Source organism: Manis javanica, chromosome 14 (assembly GCF_040802235.1).
Source record: "Manis javanica isolate MJ-LG chromosome 14, MJ_LKY, whole genome shotgun sequence".
NCBI classification, from domain to species: Eukaryota; Metazoa; Chordata; class Mammalia; order Pholidota; family Manidae; genus Manis; species Manis javanica.
The window spans coordinates 54,950,143-54,976,207 of NC_133169.1; the positions used below are offsets into that span (position 1 = coordinate 54,950,143).

Genomic DNA, 26,065 nt, shown 5'->3' on the forward strand with positions numbered 1-26,065 from the left:
AATCATTTTAACCAATCTTTTTTTAAAAAATTTATTTATTTATTTATTTAATAACTATCCAGAGTTTTTATAAACTTAAAATATGCACATAAACTTTAAAAAAAGGGGCCAAACTCTTTACACAGTATTATATGTGGTTATTTCAGTTAAAGTACAGTGTCGACTATATATAAATAAACATAATTTGGGGACAAATGTTAACTGCATGCCATCGTAAAGACTTAATATTAAATTTTTCAACCACTATTGGTCTAACAAGTTATTTTCAGCATTTGGGCTATTATAAACAATCTTGAATAAATATACTCATAAAATATATAATTAATTTTTGGTCCAATATTTTTTTTTGATTATTCATTTGATTTTTATACTTGATTTATAGGTGAATCCCACATTTCTCCCTTATATTATTATTTTTTTTTTTTGATAAAATGCTGAAGTGGTAGGTAGATGCAAGGTTGAAAAGATAAAGGTTGAAAACATAATTTAGTGCTGTAATAGGGCAAGTGTAGATGATCAGGTGCGTGTCTGTAGACTATGTATTAATTCAAGCTGGACAAGGGCAACAAAACATCCACAGATGCAGAGGATTTCTCTCAAAACAGGGGGGGTGAGGTTCTAAGCCTCACCTCTGTTGATCCCCAATTTCTCACCTGATGGCCCCCCTGCGACTGTGCCTGTCTTAGGTTGTTCCTCCCCTGAAGAATCTTACCCATCTCTGGCTTGGTCCAATATTTTAATTTTATTTATTTATTTATTTTTCTTTGTTTGATTTTTATACTTGATTTATATGTGGATCCCACATTTCTCCCTTTATTATTATTATTATTATTATTTTTAATAAAATGCTGAAGTGGTAGGTAGATGCAAGATAAAGTTAGAAAACATAGTTTAGTGTTGTAAGAGAGCAATTGTAGATGATCAGGTGTGTGCTTGTAGACTATGTGCTAATCTGAGCTAGACAAGGGCAATAAAACATCCACGGATGCAGAAGCTCAATGTTTTGATTTACAAAAAAAATTGGAGGATTTATAGTAAAAGACTTGAAAAGTACATATTTTGTCTCATTTTATGAAAAAAAAATTGTTAATGTTTGGAAATAACCTTTCCAAATCGACAAACTCTCTCAAGAAAGAAGTAAGAGAAAATGTAAAATATAAAATGAAAAAGAATAGCTTCACAGATAGCAGAAGTTAAAAATTATAAAGTAATACTACAAACAGCCATAAAGGACCAATTGAAACCCTAGGTAAAACATTTTTGGGGGGAAATGCTGAAATTGGTACAAGAAGGAGGAAACTCAAATAGGCCAGTGCTTCTTGACAATCTTGGGTTGATAATGGAAAGAAAGCCTTTCCCAGATAGCATGAGGCCAGCATGTTACCCTTAAGTTTCAGCATATGTTAAATGTACAGAAAACAGTTTTAAAAGCGTTTCTGTGTACAGGATGTCTAATATTGCTGTGATACTAATGTGTATTTGAAAACTAAATTGAATGACAAGAAATAAAATCATCATCAATTTCATAAGTGACTATGGTAATAAAAATTCTCCATGAAATACAGTTGTCTTTTTAATAACCAATATACCGGGACCAAGGGTTTTAATCCCAGAAATGTAAAAATATTGCAGAATCACAAATTGTATAAGTGTAACTCACTGTACCAGCAGAGTCATTTGTTAGCTCTTTGAGTGCCCTTTCTGTGTATAATCTGTCATTTATCTGAGCTTGGAATCCAGGAGGCTTATTGAAGCATCTGCGTAATATGTCTCTTGAACAGAAGTTGCACATATCAGTTTTCTCATGTTGAACAATCCCTGCCTTTCCTAGAAAACATTAATTTGGCCATTTGATTTTTTAATACATTGTAGGATTCAGTGTGCTAATGTCTTATATAGGTTTTTTCCCATTTGTGTTCTTTAATAAGATTTGCTTATAATTTTACACTCCCTTATTACCTTGTCCAATTTGGGTATCAAAGATATAACATTCTCTGGTCCTTAATTTTATGTGCTGTAAAAGAGCATATATTTGGGATTATTTATTTCTTGAATGGCTATAGGAATTTACCTCTGAAGTGATTTGAGCCCATGTTTACTTTTGGGAGGGAGGGGACACAGCATATATTTTCAACTCGTTTCCTTAATAGTTATTGGATATTCTTTTTTGCTATGTCTTCCTGAACCACTTTTAATAAGTTGCATCATTCTAAGATATAACTTAAGTTTTCAAATTTATTGGTGTGCATGTTAATTTTTGTTACCTATGTTTATCATCCCATTACTTTAGAAAAAATCTCATATTTTTTTATTCCTAAAATGTTTTGCCTTCTCTTCCTAATTTATTTGTTGATTATGCCAGAGATTTGGCTCTTATATTAGTCTTTCATAGGATGATGTAAAATAAATAGTTAACAACTGGCATAGCATAGTCATCCATCAATTGAAAAAGGCACTGGTTGATCTTCTTTGACTTCTTATAAAAAACAAAATGTATAGTGTTATTTAGAACTATATATTTTTTAATTTCCTCAAAATGAAATATTTTGAAAGTTGTCTTTATATTGATATCTAACAATTGTGTTATGGGCGGAGTTTAACAATTTTTGAAATTTGTTTGTAGTTCTAATACATGGTCAATATTTGCAAATATTCCATTTGTGCTTGGAAAAAATTATACTTTTCCCATTTATTAAGTGTAGTGTTCTACTTAGGGTGTTTAGATCATCTTATTGGTTAGTTCATATGTATATGTTCCAATAATTACTGGAATATTCTATTGAAACTCTTACTATCACTATTTCCCTGTATTTCAATGTTTCCCTATATTTCAGTCAATTTTTGCTTTGTGTATTTGAGGCTGTATTATTACAGATATACAATTTTAACAGTGTTTTAGCCTCCATTTGATTTGTTTTCATTATGCATTAACTCTATCTGCCAACATGCTTTCTGTGCTAAAAATTTTTTTATTAATAGTTTTATCAGTCTTTATTTTGTTAATATATGCCTGGAATCTCTTGTTCTATTACATATAATTCATCTTTCCTGTATTTTTTTTTTATGATTTGTGAGCAACATATAGCTAGATACAAAGATTATCAGATTGGGGGAAAACCTCTAGTTGCAAACAGCCATGCTAGCACATATTGACTAAATGTCAACTCTATTATTCCCTATAACAATTTACGTAGGATTCAGTATGTAAAAGTTTCATGTCTCTTGCTTCATATTTCATTTTCTTAGTGTAAATACAGCATTTCTCATAATACATGCTTTTTAAATAGAGAAGAAATAATGGAATGGTGTTTATAGCAGAACTCAAGCTGGTCAACCTTTGAGGTGCTAGAAAAAATTAGCAAAAATCAATGTTAATTTCCCTTTTCTTCTTGATAATTCTTATTGGTATTTAAACATGCTATAAAACTTACAAGCGTGTAAAAACCTCTTTACTTTACCCCACCCCACCCCAGCATCTACTCCCTGTGTCTGCTCTGCTTTACAGTAAAGTCCCACGGGTGAGTGTCCATAACGATTGTGTCCAGTTCCCTTCTTCAAACCCTTTTCACATCCACCTTCCCACTGGAATTGCTCTTTCCAAGATTACAATGGTTAATTCCCCATTTTCATTTTACTAGCTTATCGGAGTTTAACATAACTGATCGTTCTATTTTTCTTAAAGCACTTTCCCACTAAGCTCCTGGGACACTCTCCTGATTTTCTTCCTGTTGGCTGCTACTTGTCTCATGGGCTGATTCTTCTTCTTCTGCCTGAATGGCAAGCATCATAAGGTGGACTTCCTGGAATTCTTTACTCTTGAATATATATTCTCTTGATGAGTCTATCCAATTTACAAGCTTGTGTTCCCAGATCTGCATTTCAGTTCTACGACTTCTGATCTAATCAACATCTCCACTTGGTTGTCAAATGAGCATATTAAACTTAATGTGCTCAAAAATTGCATAACTCCTTTCTCTCCCCCAGTACCACCTTTGACAAAGAAGTGGCACCTGTAATTCTTCCCAGGAAGGTTAATGGTAACATGATCCTTTCAGTTACCAAGAACCTCTGGAGACATGTTGGTGGAGACAACTATCCCTCCCTGACTCCCCCATGCCCCCATGCCCCGGCTCCTTGCTCATGTTCAGTTCTTTAATTTAGTTGCAGCACCTTTACCACCCACGTTGTGACTGGCCATATATACTCCCAGGTACAGGCTACATTTCAGATTTTTGTCACTACGTGTAACTATCTGGCTATAGGTTTTCTCCAATGGAAATGAGTGAAAATGAAGCATTGCCATTTCTGCTTCATGTTCTTAAAATTGTTGTTCTTTCTCCACATTATCTTTCTCCTTCTCCACAAGTTGAAAATTGGCTTTAGTTCTGTGAACTACCTAGTAGATTAGAGATATTTAGGATGGCAGGCCCCTCTCCAGGCTGGTCCTCACGTAACCTCAGTGCCTCCCAACATGCTCTGGCTTATTTGCTTTATTTGTGTCACTCTATGTTTTGTCTCATGGTGATGGAAGTTTATCCACCCCCTAATACTTTATACTTGACTCATCTCTTTCCAATTCTTCTTGGCTTTGCCTATCTAGGATAGTTGTACTAAATCAGGTTCAATTTTCTCCCTCCAGGGCCTTTGGAAATGTTTGAAAACATTTTTACTTGTCACGAAGGAGGTGAGGATTTGTTCTTGGCATCTAATTAGTAGAGAGATAAAGGATACTGTTAAACATTCTACAAGCATAAGACAATCCTCCCATAATAACATTACCTGGCCCAGATCATTGGTAGTGTCAAGGCTGAGAAATGCTGCTCTAGAATCTGATACTTCTCTTCACCTCCTTTACTACTTCCTACCGCTATCTTTCTCACCTGAATTGCTATGTTGCTACCAAGATTCCCTATTTCCACTTTCACCTCCTTATAATCTCCTCTTCACATAGCAGCCAGAGTGGTCTCCTGGAAAATGTCATCTCCGTTATCTACTCAAAATCTTCCCATGGTTCTCTCATCTCATGCAGAGTAAAAGCCAAAGACCCATGGTGAGTAGCCTACAAGGTTCTACATCATTTGGGCCTCATTTTCTCACTTAATTTTTGTGCTTCATTCCATTCGCCTAGCTTCCTTGTCTTTCTTCAAACAAGCCAGACACATTCTCATATCAGATTTCTCCCCTGCTCTTCTCTCTAGACCTGGACGGTTCTTCCCACACAAGTGTGCATGGCCTGTATACCTCCACTAGGTCAGTGAAAACTTTCCTGGTTCCACTCCTTTTCCACAACATTTAAAAAAATCTACCTTAACTGGCCATGTTTCTTCTGTAGCACTTATCACCATCTAGCACACAATATAATTCACTCTTTGTTGTTTATTTTCTGTCCCCCACTACTAAAATGGAATCTGCATGAGGACCATGATTTTTATTTTTAATCATTGGCATATCCCCTGGTACATAGTAGGCACTTAGTAAATAAATATTTGTTGAATGAATGAATGAATGGGCAAAACTCTTTTCATTCTTAGTATCCTACATTAAATAGTGTGGCATTTGTTCAAGAATATTTACCTGATTAAGAATATCTACCTAGGTGTAGGGATTTGCCTCTTATCACATAGATTTCTTACTTGCCAAGTTTTGGTCTTGATTCAATAACAGCTTTTTCAAAGAAGTGTTAGATGCCATGTGTGTTAGGGTAGATTTTCCTCCTGACTTCATTACGAGCTCAGAGTGGTTCTCGGATGTGGCTCCTCAGCTCCCACAGGCAGTTAGATCTAAGGGTGTCTTTGCCTAACCTGTCAGAATGTTCCTTTCTCCCCAGGACCACCCAGGTCTTGCTGTTGTGTTTTTATGCTTTCATACCACGGCCAACATGAGCATCCTCAGTTTTATGCATTTACTGCTTAAGCACTTCAGACTGGCAGGTGAAGTTCCTTAAGAAGATGTGCTTCTAAGCACTGAACCATTTATCCTTTTCCCTCCCATTTAGGACCCCCTGGTATGCCTTGGTTTTTATGTGAAAAGGCAAAGGGACTTGACAGGATGCATCATTTCACAATGTTTGAATAATGTTGCTTTGATGTTGTACACAGTTATTTCACCTAAAGATGGTTTTAAAGGCATAGTGAGAACATTCGGATACAATATTAATTTCTGTTCCCCCCCCAAAACAGCAGCCTTTGAAAATCAATTTACTTAAATGCCCCTGGACAATCTAAAATTGCCTATGCTATCAATTGTCTTAAAAATGCTAAAAATGTGGAAAGATTCTATTTGACTGCCTGATCCCCATCCAGGAATAATTACTTTAGAGTGAAGTCCTCTGTACCTCTAGCACACCAGGCCAGTTATCCTGTTTCCATTTAAGACAACACAAATGTGTCTTTTGTAGATGTGCCTTGAGAAGACAATAAAAATAGGAACATTAGGTGCTTTATCAGACTCAGGGCATAATATTAATGAAATTCAATTGCATTCCTTCACATCACAGGCTTACTGAAACCAAATTTTAGGTTTGGTGTACATCATGTAAGATTTAATTTAGAAAGGTAAATTAGAATCCATATAATTTGAGAAACATTTGTCTTAAATTACTGGGGCAGTTGGGGGGTGCAACATGTTGTAGATTTTATTCTGGAGTATATGCATTTGGCTTTTATGAAGTAATTTTATAGTTTTGATGTAACAAGAAAGCAGAGCTTTTTTTTAGATGACATGATTAAAAGGACTCTGTGATCTGTTATCCATCAGTGCATGACTGCTGGCTTTTTGTTTTTGACATTATAAGAAACATGGTCCTATTTTATTGTTTAATGAAAAGGGCCATTCTTGAGTTACTTTACTTTGAGGTGAAATTCAAAATCCATGGGGCCTTAAAGGATATGAAGTAGAAATTCATATCAAAATGTATGTTGTCATAATCATAATGAATATAGAAAACCATCTTTGCTTTCAGTATTTCTTATCCAAGGAGTAAGGTTAACTAGGAACAGGAAGGATAAAAGCCTGGTTTGGTGAAGGGAATGAATTATTTCCTAGGGAGATGGTAAAATTTCTTTCATGTAATCATACTCCAAAAGTTCATAAGAAATGCATTTATTGAATAATACATTATTTTACGTTTTCATTTTAGCTCTCAAAATCTTTATCATCTTGACCTTTTAAAAAGTTTTACTGGCTTGCCATTGCAATTTGTTCTCAATTTTCTTAATAGTGGACTGCATTACTAACAATAAAGCAAGTGTCTCAATTTTGCAACACCTGTTTCACCTTTCCAAATCACATCATCCACCAAAATTAATAGTCCTTCTTGTAACAGACCACTACTTACTAGAGATCAGGACAAAATCAGAGTTACTCTTATCTTCTTATAAAATTTCTCTAGTAGATTCTCTTTTGTAGGGATGAGTTGCTTTTAGTAATTGTAGGAAAAGGCAATACCTGCTCTTCTACTGAAGCGCTCATGACCTAAGGGAAGGGCCATTGTCTCATTTGTAATTTTCGAAAGTAGGATTTGATCAGTTGATGTTAACGGATAAGGAAAAGGAGAGTTGGAACAAAAAAAATGATTTTCAGAAACACTACTTCATCCCAAATTGAGCAACCTTCACAATCTAGGTAGGCCTATGGAAGTGTGACTCTTTTTCATTTGTTATAATAATACAGATAATATTTTTGAAATACAGTAATGGACCTTTTTATTTTTATTGAGTGGTACCTCTAACAGAGGCATTCATTACTTTAGGAGCATTTATGTGTTTGTTGCAATAAAGCAAACATAAACAGACCAGGCCCAGGTTTTGATTTCCCAAGTGACATTTGGATATTTCTATTTTCAATATGAATAATACAAGTATAGTATCTAACAAGAAGTCAAAGTGTAGTGTAAACAAAGCATATTTCATATGGAAGATCACCTTAGAGAAGAACAATAAAAGGAAGGTGCTAAGAAAAACAAGAGAGGCATTTGATAAACCCCCTAAGGGAAGTCCTGGAGAAGTGGAGGAAGACTAAGAACATTCGGCTGATGCTGCACTTCACTGTCACGTTCAAATGGCCTTGGGAGCAGAAGAGCAAGGGCAGGCAGTGGTGTAGGTAAGCATGGCCTTGAGAGAGAGCCCTGATGCCCACCATAGGGTGCCACACCCAGGAATTTCCATGTGTCTATTGTGGAGACATGGCAGTGCTGAGAAAAATCTGTGGAGCAATTGCATTGTGCATCCGATATAAGGAGACCATCACTAGAAACAAATTTTAGGGACTATAAACTTCTTCACAGATGCTGGTATGATAGTCCAAAGTCTAGATGGATGAGCTGTATATTGGTAGATGTCATTCCTGATGCCCAGGAGTTGTATGTATAACAGAGCACGGGGTGACTTAGTAGAGTTCAGCATAGAGCCCTGGAGATAGAGGAGAAAGTGCCCAAGGCCCTTCCCCAGCCACCTCACATATCTCAGCTTCTCTGTATTCAACCTCAGGCAGAAGGAGGGGGAAAGTTTGCCCTCAGAGAGGAAGGAGAATCTAAAGGCAAAGTAGTGCATCTTTAAGAGTAGACAGTAAAAAGAAATAAAGTAGGCAGGAAAATGCCCTTGTTGTGGAGTGCGAGCTCTCCTAACAGTCCTGTGTATTCCATTTTGTTAACTCTGTAATAAAGGATGACTTATTCATTCTGTTAGTACCACTGGCTCATTTACAAGTGCCTCACTCAGTTCGTTTACTGTCAACAAACCTCAGAAAATGAATGTTAGACACATGGAGTTTCCTTGTCACAGTGAAGGCTGACCTAGAAGCTTTCTTGGAGACCAGCCTGGCCTTTCGAGGGAGAGTGTGAGTCACAGCCTCAAATGCTCATATGGACAGCCTTTTGGCCCTTTCTACTCAAGTAGTTTCTCTGCAGCTGCTGCCTCTGAACTTGTGAGTCAAATGCTTTCCATTACTCAGGAGACAAAATTTCCTAACACAAGCCATCAAAGTGCTAGTTTGGCCACCTGGTGCTCAGCAGTTCAATATTATATTGAATTTGTTTATTCAATGCAGTATATGCTTCATAAAAAAAAAGGATTTAGCCTGGTTTTTCCAACTTTATTTTCCTAACCTTGAAGTAATCAGAAAAATGCTCTTTAAAACATCTCCAGGTAAGGAGTCACAGTTAATCTAGTCACTTAGGTAACTCATGAAAACATATTTGCACGCATGTATGCCCACCAATGATTAGATTAAAAAGTCCCAGTTAATTCATGTGTATTTATTTCACACACAAAGAATTAGTTAAAATAGTTGCACATTTAACTGACATATTTGTGCATACACAGACGTAACTACAGATTACGTGGACATTACTACTCTGTAATTCTAGAATAGTCAATTCTTTTCTTCTTGGTCAAAACCAGAATGCTTTACGTACATATGACCTAGTTCCATACAGAATTCTGTCTTCATTAAAAAAATGCCCTGTACTTTAAGTTAGAGGGCTCCAGAAGCTGACCCAAGGCAGAGATTAAGGTGCGTGAAGTTTATGTGGGAGGTGTTATCAGTAGGAGATTAGAAATATGGACACAAAAGAAAGAATCACTTAAAGATTTGTTATTAAGCAGGTCACTCCTTGAGCAACGGGGGCTCAATCCCTCTAGGAATGCCGGAAGGTAGGTGCCTGACTCTTCATCCTGACCCTGGGTAGAGGTTGTCCACCTTCCATTAGTCATTGCCTGAAGCCTGTCCTGGAATGGGAAAATATTCATTCTCCAGTACTTGTGACCTGCCTCTTGCATGGGCTGAGCAACTGGACTTTGGCCAGAGAATGCATACTTCAGGCAAGCGTTACTAGTCAAAAATATAAAAAGTCTGAGACAGTCCATAAGTCGGGAAGTGGTATTTTAAGTTAGCCTGGTAAAGACTGTGAAGAAGAACGTGCCAGGCAGAAGGAACAGCATGAACGAAGTGCAGTAGGAGGAAAACACTGGGTGGTTTAAAATAACAGAAAGAAAGTCTACCTGCTGGATGCTGGCAAGCTGCTGACAGCATATTATACAAAGAGGATGGAAAGATTATTAGGGGAAGATTATGTAAGAGTTTGCTGACCATGTTTAAGATTTGGATCGTATCCTATGTGCAATGGGGAACTATAAAAGAGTTTCCAGCAGGAAGGTCATTAAATTTTGAGATCACCCTTGCTGCTGTGAGAATAATGGCTGGAGGGAAGCACGAGTGCACAGAAGAAAGACAGCAAAAGAGTCGATTGTACAGCCTAGGGTATAGGTAACAGTAATTTGAATTAGAATGGAGATTGGGAAAGTGGGTGCTTTTAAAATACATTTTGGAGATCAAATTGTAAATGTTGATGACAGTAAAGACAGAGCACATTTTCCTGACTATGCTAAGGGATCAATAGGGCTGCCATTTACTTAGAGAATGGAGATATCTGCAGAGAGAAAGGGTTTGGAGGTAAAAACCTTGAGATCAGATTTGGAAAACTTGAATCTGAAATGTCCCTGTGATTTATAAGAGAGAAAGTGAAGTAAACAGTGAGGTACACAAACACTTTGGGTTGAGAATGTAAATCTGAAGTTAGGGCGCCTTTTCTGTAAATCATCAGGGGTGTCAGAAACTACTATTCGGGTTCTGATATAGAGAATTCAACAACAGAAAAGGAGCCAAAGTATTTTAAAGAGAAAACCACAGGTAAAAAAAATTGCACATTTATGCATAAATTCCTCATTTAACAGGTAGTAAGCTCACGGTGTTGGATTGTTTTCCCAAAACTTCGTGCCTTAAGGTTTGGCTTGGCTTTGTAGCAGCAATCATCACCATGTACTTTCCATGAGTTTTGATTTAACACATAGTTTATTCTGGCGAAATCATGTGCCGCTGCATAGCGCATAGTAAGCGGTAAGAGGCCGTGGTCTCGAATTGTTCTGTTAATTGAGTAGAATCTCATTCTTCAGGAATTATCCTATTGTGATGTAGAAAATTATCCCCTCAGCTATATCCCCCACCACCCACAACCCAAGCCCTTCCCCTGCTAGGCTGATTTAGGGCCATCTAAGTGGACTGGAGGAGTTAAGGTCTAAAACAATAATCACCTGGGTCTGAGGAATGGTGGGGAGACAGTACTGTGAGGGTTAATACTTAAGCCCATAAACCAGGAAAATAGCCTCAGGTCAGAAACTCAGAGAGTCAGAGAAAGTATGGATATAGATTGTAAAAACTCGACCAGGGCAAATGGGTTAGAGACAGTACACAAGCCGCTGGCTGGCTTGTGTAGGTCCTGTGTACGAAGCTGGAAGGCCTGACAGCTTCCAGGAGCCGGAGCAGATTTTTTGGGCCCCAATGCATAGGGGCCTTTGTTAATACTGTTCTGCACTCTTCTTGACTATTTTACTGATTATAACTTGTAGCCACACTGCGATCCATCTCTATCTAAGTGGTAACATCCAACTCCAGGACCCTTGCACACCCACACCTTTACTTTGGGCTTCTTTGTGGAGGTAATTAGAGTAGTTATGTTGCATGGCTGATGGAAAGTTCTTCTAAAACCTCATGTGGGTACCTCTCCCTTTCCCACACAGCAGCCGCTCGAAACCTTTTCACCATTTGTCTCCTCAGTCTGATCTCTGCTCTCCTGCTCTCTCCTGTGATCAGGCCCCTTACCTGCATGCTGTCCAAAGGGGATTCCAGAAATGGATGCTGTACACGAAAACACCTATTCATTATGGAGATATAGGACAGGCAAAAACTCATACAATGAGGGTAATTTTTGATCCCATTGTTTTTCATGACTTTTACACAAATTTACAAATATTTTACTTCATGTTACCAACATGTATTAATGGCTCTTTCACCCAAATGTAATATTAGTATGAAAATCAGAAACCTGAATTCCCCTCTTATAAATCTTAACACTCAACAACTCTATATATTTGAACATTTGTTTCCTAATTGAGCAATTTAGGAACATTGTCCAACTTACTAAATATTTTTTAAACCACTTTGCAAAAGCATAATATATAATTAGTTTATGAAAAGTAGTAGTATATAGAATTATGTCAATCAGTATTAGGAGAGTATATTATATTTAGTTTATGTATAGCACTCAGTATAAAATCTGACAATGAATTGGCCTGTAATAAATATGGAATATAAAATATAAAGTATCAAGTTAATCATTTTATGCCCTTATAAAAAACTATTAACTCAATCTTAGTCAATATTAGTTGAATGTTTTGTTTTACTTTTATGATAAGACATCACACCGGAAGCTCAAAATACAAGGCAAAATAATACATACGGATACACACATATATGTGTATGTATATATATATTTACACATGTATGTATATACACACACAAATTATCCTTGCGGAAGCTCACATAAGCGAATAGAGGCAAGTTAAAGCCACAAAAAAGTGATTTAATTGTTTCTAGGTGTTTGATTGTTATTAGAGACTTTTAAGAAAAGCCAGTGCAATACTTTTGTTTGTCTTCCTACCTCTATCTCTGAGGACAGCAGCTGACAGTTGATCACGAAGTTCCTGCCCACACTCTGATCTATATACTCCAGGAGCCCTTCTGTAAATTTAGACTGCAAACAAGACTACGTCTGACTTTGGTGTTTCTTTTTCTGTCGGCTTGTTCGCACGGTACCCCCAAGTGGCCTTGAACTTAAAATTCAAACATAAGAGTTTACTTCTGGTGCTTTAGTGAGTAATGATGAAACTAAACTCAGAAAGGAAGAGACCCAAAAACAAAGAAAAAAAACAACTTCAAAGCATGCTCTGTAAAGATTGCAGCCCAGTGACTGTGTCAGAGACGGGGAATGACTCTTTTGGTTAAACTGGAAAGTAGAAGACATCACAGGTCTGTATTTTTTTTTTTAATCTCTTCTCAAGAGGCTGTGGGTTTTGGCTCCTGTGTATCTGTTAAGTGGTAATTCTAATCTTTGAAAGTCCATTTTCTCCCCGTTCTAAGGAAGCTTCCTGTGATCTGAAGCCAAAGAGGGCTGGAAAGGATTCAGGGTCGTTATCGCATTTATTATATAACACATATGGCTGCAGGGCAGGTTATAGGCTGATTTAAGTCTTATGAGGATGGAGAAGGGTTGGGAGGGGTGGGGCTGAGGGAGGGACTGAGACAGAGAAAAAAGATATCTCAATGAGGCTATTTTCTGCTTAGGAAACACAAAAGCCTTTTACCTCACACAATGTAATCGCAAACTACCCAGGCTCAGGTGAATTCAGTAACATCCAGCTGAGCCATTCTTGGTTTTATCAATACCACACTACCAGTGCTCCAGTTCTAATGAATTCTGAGCCAAGTCTCAGAAAACTGTTTTTTGCATCAGCTGTGAGCAGATTTAAAGGAATCAGTTACAGGAGACCTGAGCAGAAACAGAATCCAGGGACTGAAAACATAGGCAGCCATCCACCTGAAGATGTTAGATGTGTACTCAGATACATAGTCAGCTAGGCGCACAGCTGGAAGTTTGTATCAAAGGCAAGCCTTTGGTGTCTTCTGATTCAACCACTGAGTTTTAATGTCAATGAGAATAGTAGTGAGGCACTTGCTAAAACAAACCACTGGATCATATGATTTTGATTAGAGGTTTATGCAGAAGCTCATCTCTCAAGATAACATTGGTTTGAAAAATGCAAAATCAAAACCCAAAGGGGAATAGATACAAGCACAATAGAGACAGTGGCATACGATGGGAATTTTATCTTCTAATCATAAAGTTTGGTGTTAATAAATTTTTAAATTACAGATTGAAAATAAACTGTTTTCCTTAGAGTGATTTGTTTAATGCTGAACACTTGAATTTTTGAAGAATTTTGACGGGTCAGGTTCAATAATGCTCTGACTTCCATAATTGCATGGAATTGCACAGGAGACCAAAGCTGTGTGGCTTATGCCAACTCCCATAGCACAGAAGGTACCTAGTAACATGTGCTAGTAAGAATGTTTTAAGTTTCCAATAACAGCAATCAGAGTCCACCAGCAGAAACAATGAAGAATTTAAAGTTTTCCTTTTGTAAATAAAGTATCAGAGGTAGATCTGGTTTCATACGAGGCCAATTAGGTGGCACTGCCTTGTTAGCTAAGACTTAGTTTCTTGCAATCTCTTTGCTCCAACTTCCACAATTCAGCTATATATTCTGGTGACAACTTTTTGAGGATCCAAGATGGCTTTCAGCACCTCCCTGTGCTATTCGATTGTGTTCAATCAAAAAAAAAAAAAGTCAGGCATAGCTTTCCTGCATTCATAGTGAATCTGTGGCATCTCCACTTGAATCACCTTAGCTGACATGCTCGGTCTTCATCCAGTCACTGTGACAGGTGATTCGCCGATTGCCTTAAAACTAGGTTACGAGCTGGGGTGGAGTCTACCCTCCCAGAAACTATGAGTTTCCAAAGGAGGAATGAGAAATTGTTGAGGATGAAGAAGAGGTGAAGAAGTGTACTGGGAAAGTAACAAAAGGTACCTGATGTAGGACTCAGCTTTGGCAACAATTATTGACATTTATGGGGTTTTATTTTTTTTTAATTTTAATTTTTTATTAAGGTATCATTGATATACAATCTTATGATGATTTCACAAAAACAACATAGTGGTTTCAACATTCACCCATATTATCAGGTCCTCACCTCTTTCATTGCAGTCACTGTCTATCAATGTATTAAGATGTTATAGAGTCACTAATTGTCTTCTTGGTGCTGTATGGTCTTCCCTGTGACTTACCTATATTATGATTGCGAATTACAGTGCCCCTTAATTCCCTTCTCCCTCCCTTCCCCTTCCCCCTCCTCAGCCCTCCCCTTTGGTAACCACTAGTTCCTTCTTATTGTCTGTGAGTCTGCAGCTGTTTTGTTCCTTCAGTTTTGCCTCATTGTTATACTCCACAAATGAGTGAAGCCATTTGGCATTTGTCTTTCTCCATCTGGCTTATTCTGCTGAGCATAATGTCCTCCAGCTCCATCCATGTTGTTGCAAATGGTAGGATTTGTTTCCTTTTTATGGCTGAATAATATTCCATTGTGTATATGTCCCACATCTTCTTTATCCATTCATCTACTGATGGACACTTAGGTTGCTTCCATATCTTGGCTATTGTACATAGTGCTGCAATAAATATAGAGTGCATATGTGTTTTAAAATCAAGGATCTTGTTTTCGTTGGGTAAATTCCTAGGAGTGGAATTCCTGGGTCAAATGTTATTGAGCTCTATTGTTATCAGAGACCATTAGCTAATGTCCATACTACCATTTGAAAAGATTTTGTACTCAGCTTGAATCACCATCTATTATCTCCAAAACTGCATAAATTACCACTTGGTTCAGGATTTTTCTTCTCGTTATAGGCAAGCTGATTTTTTTATCCAAAATTTATATCTAAATGATTATTATTTTTAAAAAATGTAGGCAAAATTGTTGCATTTTACACCCAGTAGAATGTAAGAACCACCCACTTTCATGGTTCTTCTATAATTAAAGGAAAGCAGAAGTGGAACCTCCCTATAGCCAGTCATGGCTAAGTATATTTTTACTAATTTAACTTTGGTTTTTAAGGGTCTAGCTAGATTAATTCCCAAAGAATTTGCAAATAATACAAACAGAAATATATGGGCTCTACTGACCATCACATACTGAGAATAATTTCGGAGTCCTGAATAATAACAAAATATATTTGTAGCCACTTAGTGCTAGGTTCTTCATAAACTAGCTAATACTTTTATCACCATTTTACATAGGAGGATATGAAGCCCATAACATTTCTCAAGATAGTAAGAGGAAGAAAAGGATTCATACTCAAAGATTGTAACTTCAAGGATAGAATCTTTTCTTTCTTTCTTCCCTTCTTTCTCTTTCTCTTTCTTTCACTCAATTTTTTATTGTGAAAAATGTCATACATACAGAAAATTAAACACATTGTATAATAAATGCCCACTTACTTTAACATTTACATCTGCCTTATTTATGTGTCTATATATCTATGTTTTTGACATTTTTCTAAGCATTTGTAATTATGGGCATGACATTTAATCCTTAACATACTTCAGCAGACATTTCCTAAGAATGGCATTCTCCTATATGCCCATGGTATCATTAAATATCTAAGAAAATTAGTAATTCCAGTATTATATCAAGTCCATTCTCAAATTTCTACCCTTTTGTATAAGTAGATTTCATATATGGTTTGTTTGAATCAGTATCCCATTTCAGTTAATGCCCTGCATGTGGCTGTTATGAAAAACTGAGCTTTAAACCCCTTATACAAAACAGCAAAACAATCTTGAGGATTTCTCAGACTGTTAGAAAATGCACACAACTGCGTTTTTCTTATAACTCTACAATTACAGGGATCTTCTGGAATAAAACATATCTGCATATTCATCACAACTCAACCAGTTACTACTGGATTCATGACCTTGGGCAAGTCGTTTGATCTCCCAAAGCCATAATTTTTTTCATTTACTCTGGCAATTGTGAGCATTAAAGGAGAAACCATGGGCTCTGTGCTTAGCATAATGGCTCAGTATTGTGGAAACAGTTTAAAGGGGCATCACTGTGAATAAAAACTGTACAAGTGCATGGAAGGAATTTTGAGAGTCAGCATTTGGTAATCTTACACACCATGGGTTAGCCGGAACATGGTACCACTGACAATCCCATCAAATACAGGAAAAAATCCCAGGGAAACCAGTCCTTTAGATTCACAACACAGTGATCCATGTAGAGTCATGAAGGGAGGGAAATTGTTTCTGATACTGCCATGCTGGGCTCATGTTTTGAATATACATGAATTCTAATTACAAAAGATTTCACCATTAGAGTAAAGTATCTCCACCTGGGGAGTTAAGAAAGTAGCCAATTCCTGAATTAAATGGACCAAAGGATCTTGATTGGCATTTCATTAAGCAATCACATTTTTTTTCCAACAATAACATTTTTCCTCTGTCCAAGTGGCAATCCAAAGAATTTGTTTCACCTGTGAAGAAAGAAAAATACCTGAAAATGGATCAGTATAGCATAAGAAAGAGAAGGCTATGAGAGTGATGAGTTAGTCACATAGAAAATAAGATTTAATTTTTTTCTCTAGTATGTGGAATATTTGTAAAAATAGAGTTCACTTCATGTTTTTAGCCTGAGGTACTATGTTGTACAATACACTGCGAGCAGTAAGTATTTGCAGATCACATTGGTATTCTGCATGTACTTAAAACATGTATTCTGACAGTTTAATTTCCCAGTGAAAATAAAATTATCTGGCCAGGGAATAAATTGTTTTCTTGATTAAAAACCCGTAACAGACACAGAGTTTTAGGCAACCCTAAAAGAAGCTCCATTAAAAGAAAAGAATCACTTGGTGATACAAACTTCTAAAATTCTCCCACCTAAAACAATGTAAAATATGACAAGCCACCAGCTATTTAAAATAGGTAGTTTGTGTGTTAAAAGCCTACAAATAGCAAGCCTACCTGGCTTCACACATTGTTCAAGGATGGCGCTTGCTCGCTTTCTGGAGATGCCGCTGCATCACAGCTCTTGCACGTGGCCTGGTTGTGGACAATATCAAGCTGTTTCTCCAGACTGTTGGCCAGGACTCTGAAGTTCTTGTTCTCATACTGATTGTTCCTGCCAAGTTGGGGGAGGATTGCACAATTAAGGCAACACAAGGCACCTTTTTCTACTTTGGGGGAAAATTCATCAAACTATCATAGGATGGAGGGGAGATGCTGCAAAGACAGAGGGGACTGCCTGCATGTGGTGATACTACTGGCACACTTATGACTTAGTCTTGGGATGTTGTCTTCCAGAACTTTGTTCTACAGCACTGTAGTGTTTTTGTTTATTTCTTCGCAAAAAGGCTCTACAATCCTAACAAGCAGGATAGTTGGGTTTTGACATTTATTTTGCTTTTGCTTTTGTTTTTTATCAATTAGGTGAATGCTGGTCAAAATGTTTAGTCAGGTTTTATTAGTTTTATAGTTGTTATTTTCTGTGTTTAACTGAAAATTAGCCCACTTAATTCTGGTTTAATGCTAAGAAAATAATTATACAATTGGTAATGAGCTTCCTTCCCCAAAATATATAAAGAGTAGAACAAAGATTTGAAGATGTCTTTAAATTTTTATTTTTTAAACCTCAAAGGTCTTCAGGGAAGAATAAGACTCATAAAAAAAATAAGAAATTATTTTTAAAAAACAGTGAAATATGCAAAATAACAATTAAGTTGTTAGAAAATCTCAAAATGAATACATATGCATGTATGTGTGTATCTATCTTTTGGAATCAAAAGTCAATATGTGAACAAAACCCTATACTAGTCACAAACATTTGTGCATTTGAAGAAATACTGAAGAATTCACAAGAAACACAGTAGAAAGATTCAGAGGCGATAGGACCTGAAGAGATGAAAAGTATAAAGAACAAGTTGACAAACAGGGAAACAAGATGGAAAGACCCCAAAACATTCATCTGGCAGAAAGGACATGTTTAGACATGAAATTGTTAGAAGACAATACACAATACTCTCTGTATGACCTTGAGGTTGATAAGAATTTCTATTAGAATTAAAATCATAAACCAATAAAAAAAACCCTCCAAAATGTATTTTTAGCATGTTTTTGTTGCTTTTGATGTTCTCAATGGACACTGTTCCTTTTTTTAAATTAAGAAATGCATTGAAAATATATTGAGACTATTTTCTTTTTCTTTTTCTTTGAGGCTTATCAGCATTGTATCATTATGTGGAAATCTGATGAGTTTTAGTAGAACTTTTAACACTGTGGGTTTCTGCTTCATAGGCAATGATGTCGTTGACAGTTTTCACTTCATTTAGATAAACATATTTTATAATTTCCTTAGTGGTTTTATGACCCATGGGTTATTCAGAAATACATTCTTGAATCCCCCCCCCCGCCCCTTTTTGGTGTGTCTTTGGTAGTGATTCCCAGGTTAATTGCACTTGGGCTGGTGCACATACTTTGTATGATTGAAGTCTTGTTAAATGTGTTGTAGGTTGTCTTGTGGACCGTAGTAAGTGTTTTCCTTGTGAACTGTGTGCTTGAAGGGACTGTGTAGTCTACTCTTGTGGTATTATCTCGTTCAGAGCTTCTGTAACCTTACTTGTCTTGGGTCCTGTGTTTCTGGTCCTGGAAGTTTCATAGAGAAAGCCAGGGGAGAGATGTGGCTTCATAACCTTTCTTATTCTGTTCTGCCAGCATTTTAAGTCCTTGATATTAGGTGCTTACCCTCTTAGGATCGTTATTTCTTTTCACCCATCTATCATTATGAAATATCCTTTGCTATTCCTGGTTATATTTTTGTCCTAAATTTGACTTGGCTTTTTATTAATAGAGCCATGACAGCTTTCATTTTAGAGTGTATGGTATATATTTCACACACACACAAATGAGATTCTGATGGGGCTTATTAGAAAGTATGCATATTTGTAAAACCAAATTGTGTGAGGCCAATGATAGTTGGAATCAATTGGTTGCTTATTTTTTCTATAAAAAAATAAAAATGTCAAAAGACATACATAGCAAATAATTATTAGCAACTTACAGTTGCTGAAACAGAGTGATGGGTACATGAGAATTTATTATGCTATTGTCTCTACATGTTTACTTTTTCCATTAAAACCTTAAAAAATAAAGACATATAATAGAAGACGGAAAAGATGCTTATTGGGTTATAGAAAGCAGAAAAATGTTAAGTAATATAATTCAACAAGGGGAACATGACTTTTACATGGAAGAAGGCAGATAGAACAAAATTAGCCACAAGAGAAAAAGAATAAAGTAAGATAAAAAAGAAAAGATTGGAAAGACAAATGCAAAATAGTCCCTTTAAATGAGGAATTAAAAATCAACTGGAATACAGAAAAATATGAGGTAATACTTGGTCATTAAAATAATGAGGAATCAACGTGAACCTAATATGTGAAGAAAAAGTATAGGTTCTCACTAAGAATAGAACTTAAAGCACAAGAAGAGAAGAAAAATATGTAAAAAAAAGTCCTGATTTGTAAAAAATGTATCTCCAAATTAAGGAAAACAATACTATAAATTGTTAATGATAGTTAAACACAACAATTTTTTATCACTTTCTCTTGCCGAAACCTTTTGCACACAGTATCTGTAACCCTTCCAAATTCCCTGCAAAGGCTGGTGGGGTAGATTGCTTCTGACAGACAGGAAACTCACTTCTCCATTTCACTCCAGAGTAACTTCTCTAAGGCTCATCTGTTAACTCTAAAATTAGTTCAAAAAATATTTTTTTTTCCTTTATTCACAAAAAGGCACTGGTCAGAAATTCAGCTACAGAATTAGCCAAATACCCTTTACCCTAATATAAATAAAGAAATAATACAGGTGAACCATTCCATTAATCTGAAGCTTTATTTTTTTTTTGGCTTTGTCTGATAGGATGTTAAAATCAGAATTAGCATGATGACATCCTCTCCACTATTACCTCACAGTCTCAAAGAGTTCGCTTACAAACACATTAGCATTGCGGACTGGACATGCATGCCACACTAACTCTCCGTTCTAGCACAACATTTGTAAGTACTTTTCTTACTGCTTCTGAGTCGCCCAGCAGGTCAGCTGCAAAGGGTTTATTCTTGACATCATCCCATTCCAAGCTGTTTGTCTTGCCCTTCAGTATTTCTTTTTCATAGTCTAGAATGGGGCATGTGTGAATTACTTCATGTTATTTGAATCCTACTCTTCTGATTACATTTTTTCTGAAATTAAATGTAAAATGATCCTTTCCTTGTGCAGAGACATTAAATCAGACAACTGCTAAGAATATACTGTTATAAATTAAGAAACTATGAATCTGGAAAATGGACTCTTCCTATAGGAAGTTACAACTTACCAGAAGGAAATTACCAAATTAAAGTATCATAATTATACCTGAAAAACTAGTCTTTAACCTACTTGTTCATTAATCTTGTTTATTTTTATACAACAGTCAGTTCTTTTCTCAATAGAACACATTGTGCTCAATGGGATGGTTATTTTTACATCAGAATGTCTCCTAGATCTTAAATTCTTTCTTTATGTTTGAGAGAGACACAAAGACAGAGACAGAGAGGGAGTCTTTTTTGTCAATAGGATAAAACTGAATAAAATCTCTCTCTCTCTCTCTCTCTCTCTCTCTCTCTCTCTCTCTCTCTCTCTCTCTTGCTCTCTCTCACACACACACACACACCCATATATATTTTTTAAAGCTTTTAGAATATATCCACCATCACCTTTACGTTAAATCTATCTAAACTTTATTCATTAAATGTATTGTTAGTTTAAAAACCCACAGTGGCTTGTTTTCCAAAGATCTTGAAGAATATCAGGACAGTAATCTGAAATGTTAAGATAATCTAAAAAATATAAGTATATTAATACTCTACAGCATTAGAATACAATACTATCAATTTCCTAAGCAGGTTATGGGTGAGATTTCGTCCTTTATATTGTATTTGTAAGGCATTTTATTTTCTGTTTTATCTGCAGCCTATGATCTGAGTCATTTTGAGACTTTGCTAACACTAGATAAATTTGTTTTTGTTCCCAACTAGTATTTAGATTCCTGGTTTAGATTAAATCTTGTTTTATGCCATAATGGCTCTGATAGCAGTTATATATTCCTTTTTGCTAGCTATTAGATACAGTATATATTAAATGGCTTTAAAAAAGTAGGAAAAAAGTAGTGGAATGATTTTGTCAGTTGACTGAATCAACTAAATTTTGTAGTCATAAGAAGCATATGATCTTGGAAGTAAAGTAATTCAAAGCATCATATGCCAAGAGCAGGAGTTCCACAGGAGGGGACGTGGCAGGGCGGGGTTGGGGGAGTAGAAAATGGATACATTCCAGTCTAAAATATTTTGGAAAATTTAGAGAAAGATACTCTAGCAAATGAGAAAAATAAAATGTTTTCAAGGGGAGGAACATTTTTAAAATATAAAAGTAGGAAAAAAATTTTGACTTGCTTATTTACATTCTTAAAATGGATTCCTGTAAAATCTTTCAAAACTGTGTCGTGATTTTATCCTCTGGATCCTGGAAATCTATGTCAAAGTCACCCTGACCTGTGAGAATTGGTTAACGTTTTTGTATGTATCAGATATATTTTGATATTTTATGTTTATTTTTCAGCACTTCTTCCCACTCATTATCTGTGAATATCTTTCTCCTTTTCCTCTGACCTTTGCCTCTCCATTTACATCCTTGCAATTCCTCCCTCAGGATATCCACACAAATACAAACACACTAGTTCATTCACTGACTGTGCAAAAATATATGTGTGCGCCACCCATTCCGGTTCTTATGCTTTTACTACACATAGGCACATGTCCATGAATACCACCCAGTATGGTGTTTTGTATATTTCAACTATCTAAATTTAAAAAAGCACACTTTTATTTCCTTTGCATCCAATTTGTTTCACTGCATGTTTTCTTTTTTAGATTTATCTACCTCAACATATACATTCATTTCAGTTTTAACTATGTCTTCCGTAAGTATAAGCAGTCAACTGTTGGCAAAGTTACATTGTTTGATCTAATGTATTGTATGGATATACCACAATGTATGTACAAATAAGAGGGTTTTCTAGGTTATATTCTTATACGTAGAACTGCTAGGGCAGAGGTTATATTCACTTTCAATATATCTAGATCAGTCACATTGTTCTTGAAGTGGCTATGGTAATTAGTTTCTTGTGAGCAGTCAGACCTTCTATTTTTGTTTTAAGGTTCTCAATTTTTGCCAAACTTATGGGAGAGAAATTAAGAGACCCAAAATTCCTAGTGGGGGGAACATCTCAACAAAATTTTTGGCCATTTCACTTTCTTTCATCACCATTCAGTACAATGAGATTTTTATTTCAATACTATATTTTCTGAAATGTGCTATTTAGTTTCCTATCCTATTGGGCAAAAGTTTATTACAATGTCATGAGTTACAACCATTTTCTTTGCATATTCTTTTAATTCCTCATGTTTTACTAGGACAGACCATTTCAATCATATTCTGAATTATACCCTCATAACCATTATGGTAACGACAACAAAAATGTTGCTCAAAAATACTGGTTGGATCAATAAACACACATTTTTCTAAGTCATTTAATGAGCAACCAAGCTTCTAGGCATTCAGGATGCAGAGTGCACATAACATAGTTCCTATCTGTCTAGTGGTTCATGTAGTACTCAAGACACATTATTTCCATTATACTCACTGCAATGTCTTCCTGCTCCAATTGTATTTTAGTAACAGTGGTCTTGGATTTGGAATAACCATCACATGTCTTTATGCAGCACAAAGTTTACTCTGCTCTAAGAAAGACCATAAAAAAGAACGACACAGCTGAGATCTCATGACTGCCAGGCACTGCGTCTGATGCCCTTCTGTATTCTGGTATGTGCGGCGAGAGCTCCAGGGCTACGGGGAGATGAACGATGTCTGCCTAGGAAAGCAGTTGCTTCCGCTTTTGTACAGCGCTAGTCACACACCATCCCGAAGTGAACGTGACGATGGCCTGGTCTCCCACTGCAGCTGACTCTTCCCAACGCTGTTATTCATTGCTTGAAAAACAGTACCAAGAATGAGGCACAGATGCTTAGTTTAGTACATTAGCTTCAATCATGTTCTGCTTTATGTTTGATTAAGGATAGGTATATTCCTATTAATTATGTTTTTAATTGAAGTATCATTGATATACAATCTTACACTGGTTCCAAGTATGTAACACAGTGGCTTACCATTATCCATATTATTAAATCCTCAACCCCCTAGTGTGGTTGGTTACTGTCTGTCAACATAGGAAGATGTTACAGGATCCTTGGCTGTGTTCTCCATGCCATACTACCATCCTTGTGACCAACTTATATTATGACTGAGAATTTTTATGCCCCATTACCCCTCACCCTTCCTGCCTACCCCAACCCCTCCCTCATAGTAAACATCAATCAATTCTCAGTGTTTGTGAGTCTACTATTTTGTTCATTTTGTTTTGTTTTGTTTTTATATTTTGCAAATAAGTGAAATCATATGGTATTTGTCTTTCTCTGCCTGGCTTATTTCACTGAGCATAATACCCTGAAGGTCCATCCAAGTTAACTCCATGATTAAGCATTACAAGGAAGATACAGCCAAAGGTTAAATACTCAGGTGTCCCAGAAGCTAGAAGAAAGGGCACAGAATCGCCTGTTAACCTTTACTTCCAGGGTCTTCCCAACTCTTGCCAATATTTTTACTTTTCTTTCATCTTTTTCTTGTAATTAGCAACTTCTATAATATTGGTTACATCAACGTAAATATACTAAAACATCAAAATAACAGCAACAACTACCAGGACCTCCATGATCCAATGAACAGTTGGGAGAAAACTCATTAACTTTGATTATATCCCTTCACAAACTTCTGATATTTCTCACCAACTGGGCTGTACTCCTACCCCATTTAGCTGTAATTATTTGTAGCTTTTCAGAGATCTGGACACAGGCATTCACCTGCATGTTCCAATTTTTCGAAGCTAGATTTCTGTCTTGATTCAGTCCCATGACTCACTCACTACACCAGTTTCCAACCTCCAATTTCCTCTTGGTCTGTTGGGGCCGGTGCTGAGTGAGACACCAGTGCATTAACTTCCAAGTCTGAGCACTTATGGCATAGGTGCATCTCAAGTGTATTGTAGAGGACTTCAAGTTTCTGATCCAGCATGTTAGGAGCTTGGAAGTTGCCACTACATCCTAACAATGAGTAAAAAGCTGAACAAACTGAAAAATCAACAAGTCTTCCTAGACACATTGGAGAATTGAGGGCCCATGACAACCACTGCCTGATACCTGGAGAGACAGGCAGGCAGAGAGGGAGAATCACAGCTGGCCAGGGTGGAGCTCCACGAGAAGAAAACTCTGTGGAAATCGGTTGCCCGTAGACGCAGCTGATCTGTAATCGATGAATTGCTGGAGGCTCAGTGTGGATGCCTCAAGAGTTTTTATTTTATTAACTTTCCTTCTAACTATGCATTCTAGTTCTCAAACCATTAAGTCCATATGATGTTATGGACTCACGTTTAAGAGTTAAAACTCCCAGGGGACCTGCCACACTTTTGTGAGTTTCATTTCCTAGAGCTCTATCAGGTTCACACAGCAAATATTACAGAAAAATTCTCTTGGCCTTCTGGCAGGGAGAGGGCAAAAGTAACTATTTTGGAATATGCCAGAGCATTCTGTTTGTAACCAGGCCTGCCCTCAGGAGAAACTATTTTAATGGAGCCTAACCGAATGGGGTTTATCACAGCCTAACCAACCTGGGGAAGGGAAATATCCAACTCCAGCTCCTGGAATGAGAAGTGCTTGTGAAATTCACAGCCCAGGGCACAGACTCACTAAGAGACTGAGACCTAACCACAGGACCACAGGACACCTCCCCTTCCCCTGCAGCGCAGCAACTGCATCACTAAAGGTCTCTTTACTGGAGTTTCTTTCATCTAGTGTATCATGCCAGCTTTCAACAAAAAATTACAAGGCAGATCAATAGGCAAAAAACACAGTTTAAAGAGACAGGACAAATATCAGAACAAGACTCAGATATGATAGGGCTGTTGGAATTACCAGACTGTTAATTTAGAATCACTATGATTAATATGCTAAGGGCTCTAGTGGAAAGGTAGAAAACATACAAGAATAGATGGGACTCACCCTCCTAAAAAAGAAAAAAAAAAGAATAGATGGGAATATAAACAGAAATGAGAGTTCTAAGAATCAAGTATATTGTGTATCGCCAGAAGGATAAAGTGCCCCAGGAGATTACCAGTTTGAATTGCCATTCAATTTGTGTCATAGTTTCTAAAATTACCTTCTGGCATGTCCTGAAAGACGTTGCATGTCCTGGGGCAAACTGCCAATGATCTGTGCCTGCTCTATGATGGCAAGAGTCACCATTTTGCATATCTAATTGCTCGACCTCCTGTGTATGTAGCGTCCCATGTACAGTCACACCTAGTAACTTTTTTTTTAAAACCATTCAGAGCGGGTGATAATGACATG

The 26,065-nt window shown here is 36.7% G+C and overlaps 1 protein-coding gene and 1 long non-coding RNA gene across 7 annotated transcripts in view; one reads left to right on the plus strand and one right to left on the minus strand.

Moving 5' to 3' along the window:
- Positions 1-23,466, plus strand: part of LOC140845911 (isochorismatase domain-containing protein 1) — a 183,041-nt gene extending 159,575 nt beyond the window's left edge. Inside the window, exon 5 of the mRNA XM_073221094.1 lies at positions 23,330-23,466. Within this exon, the coding sequence (XP_073077195.1) occupies positions 23,330-23,392 (63 nt within the window). The 3' untranslated portion in view covers positions 23,393-23,466. The remainder of the gene's footprint in view (positions 1-23,329) is intronic.
- Positions 14,794-26,065, minus strand: part of LOC108389385 (uncharacterized) — a 42,325-nt gene continuing 31,053 nt past the window's right edge. For 3 of the 6 annotated variants that reach the window (XR_012124823.1, XR_012124825.1, XR_012124824.1), the window contains exons 6-10: positions 23,251-23,596; positions 20,587-20,687; positions 17,478-17,634; positions 16,847-16,987; positions 14,794-15,121 (exon numbers count right to left, since the gene is read on the minus strand). This is a non-coding gene — a long non-coding RNA (uncharacterized lncRNA). The remainder of the gene's footprint in view (positions 15,122-16,846; positions 16,988-17,477; positions 17,635-20,586; positions 20,688-23,250; positions 23,597-26,065) is intronic. The other 3 variants (XR_012124827.1, XR_012124828.1, XR_012124826.1) reach the window with 3 other exon arrangements.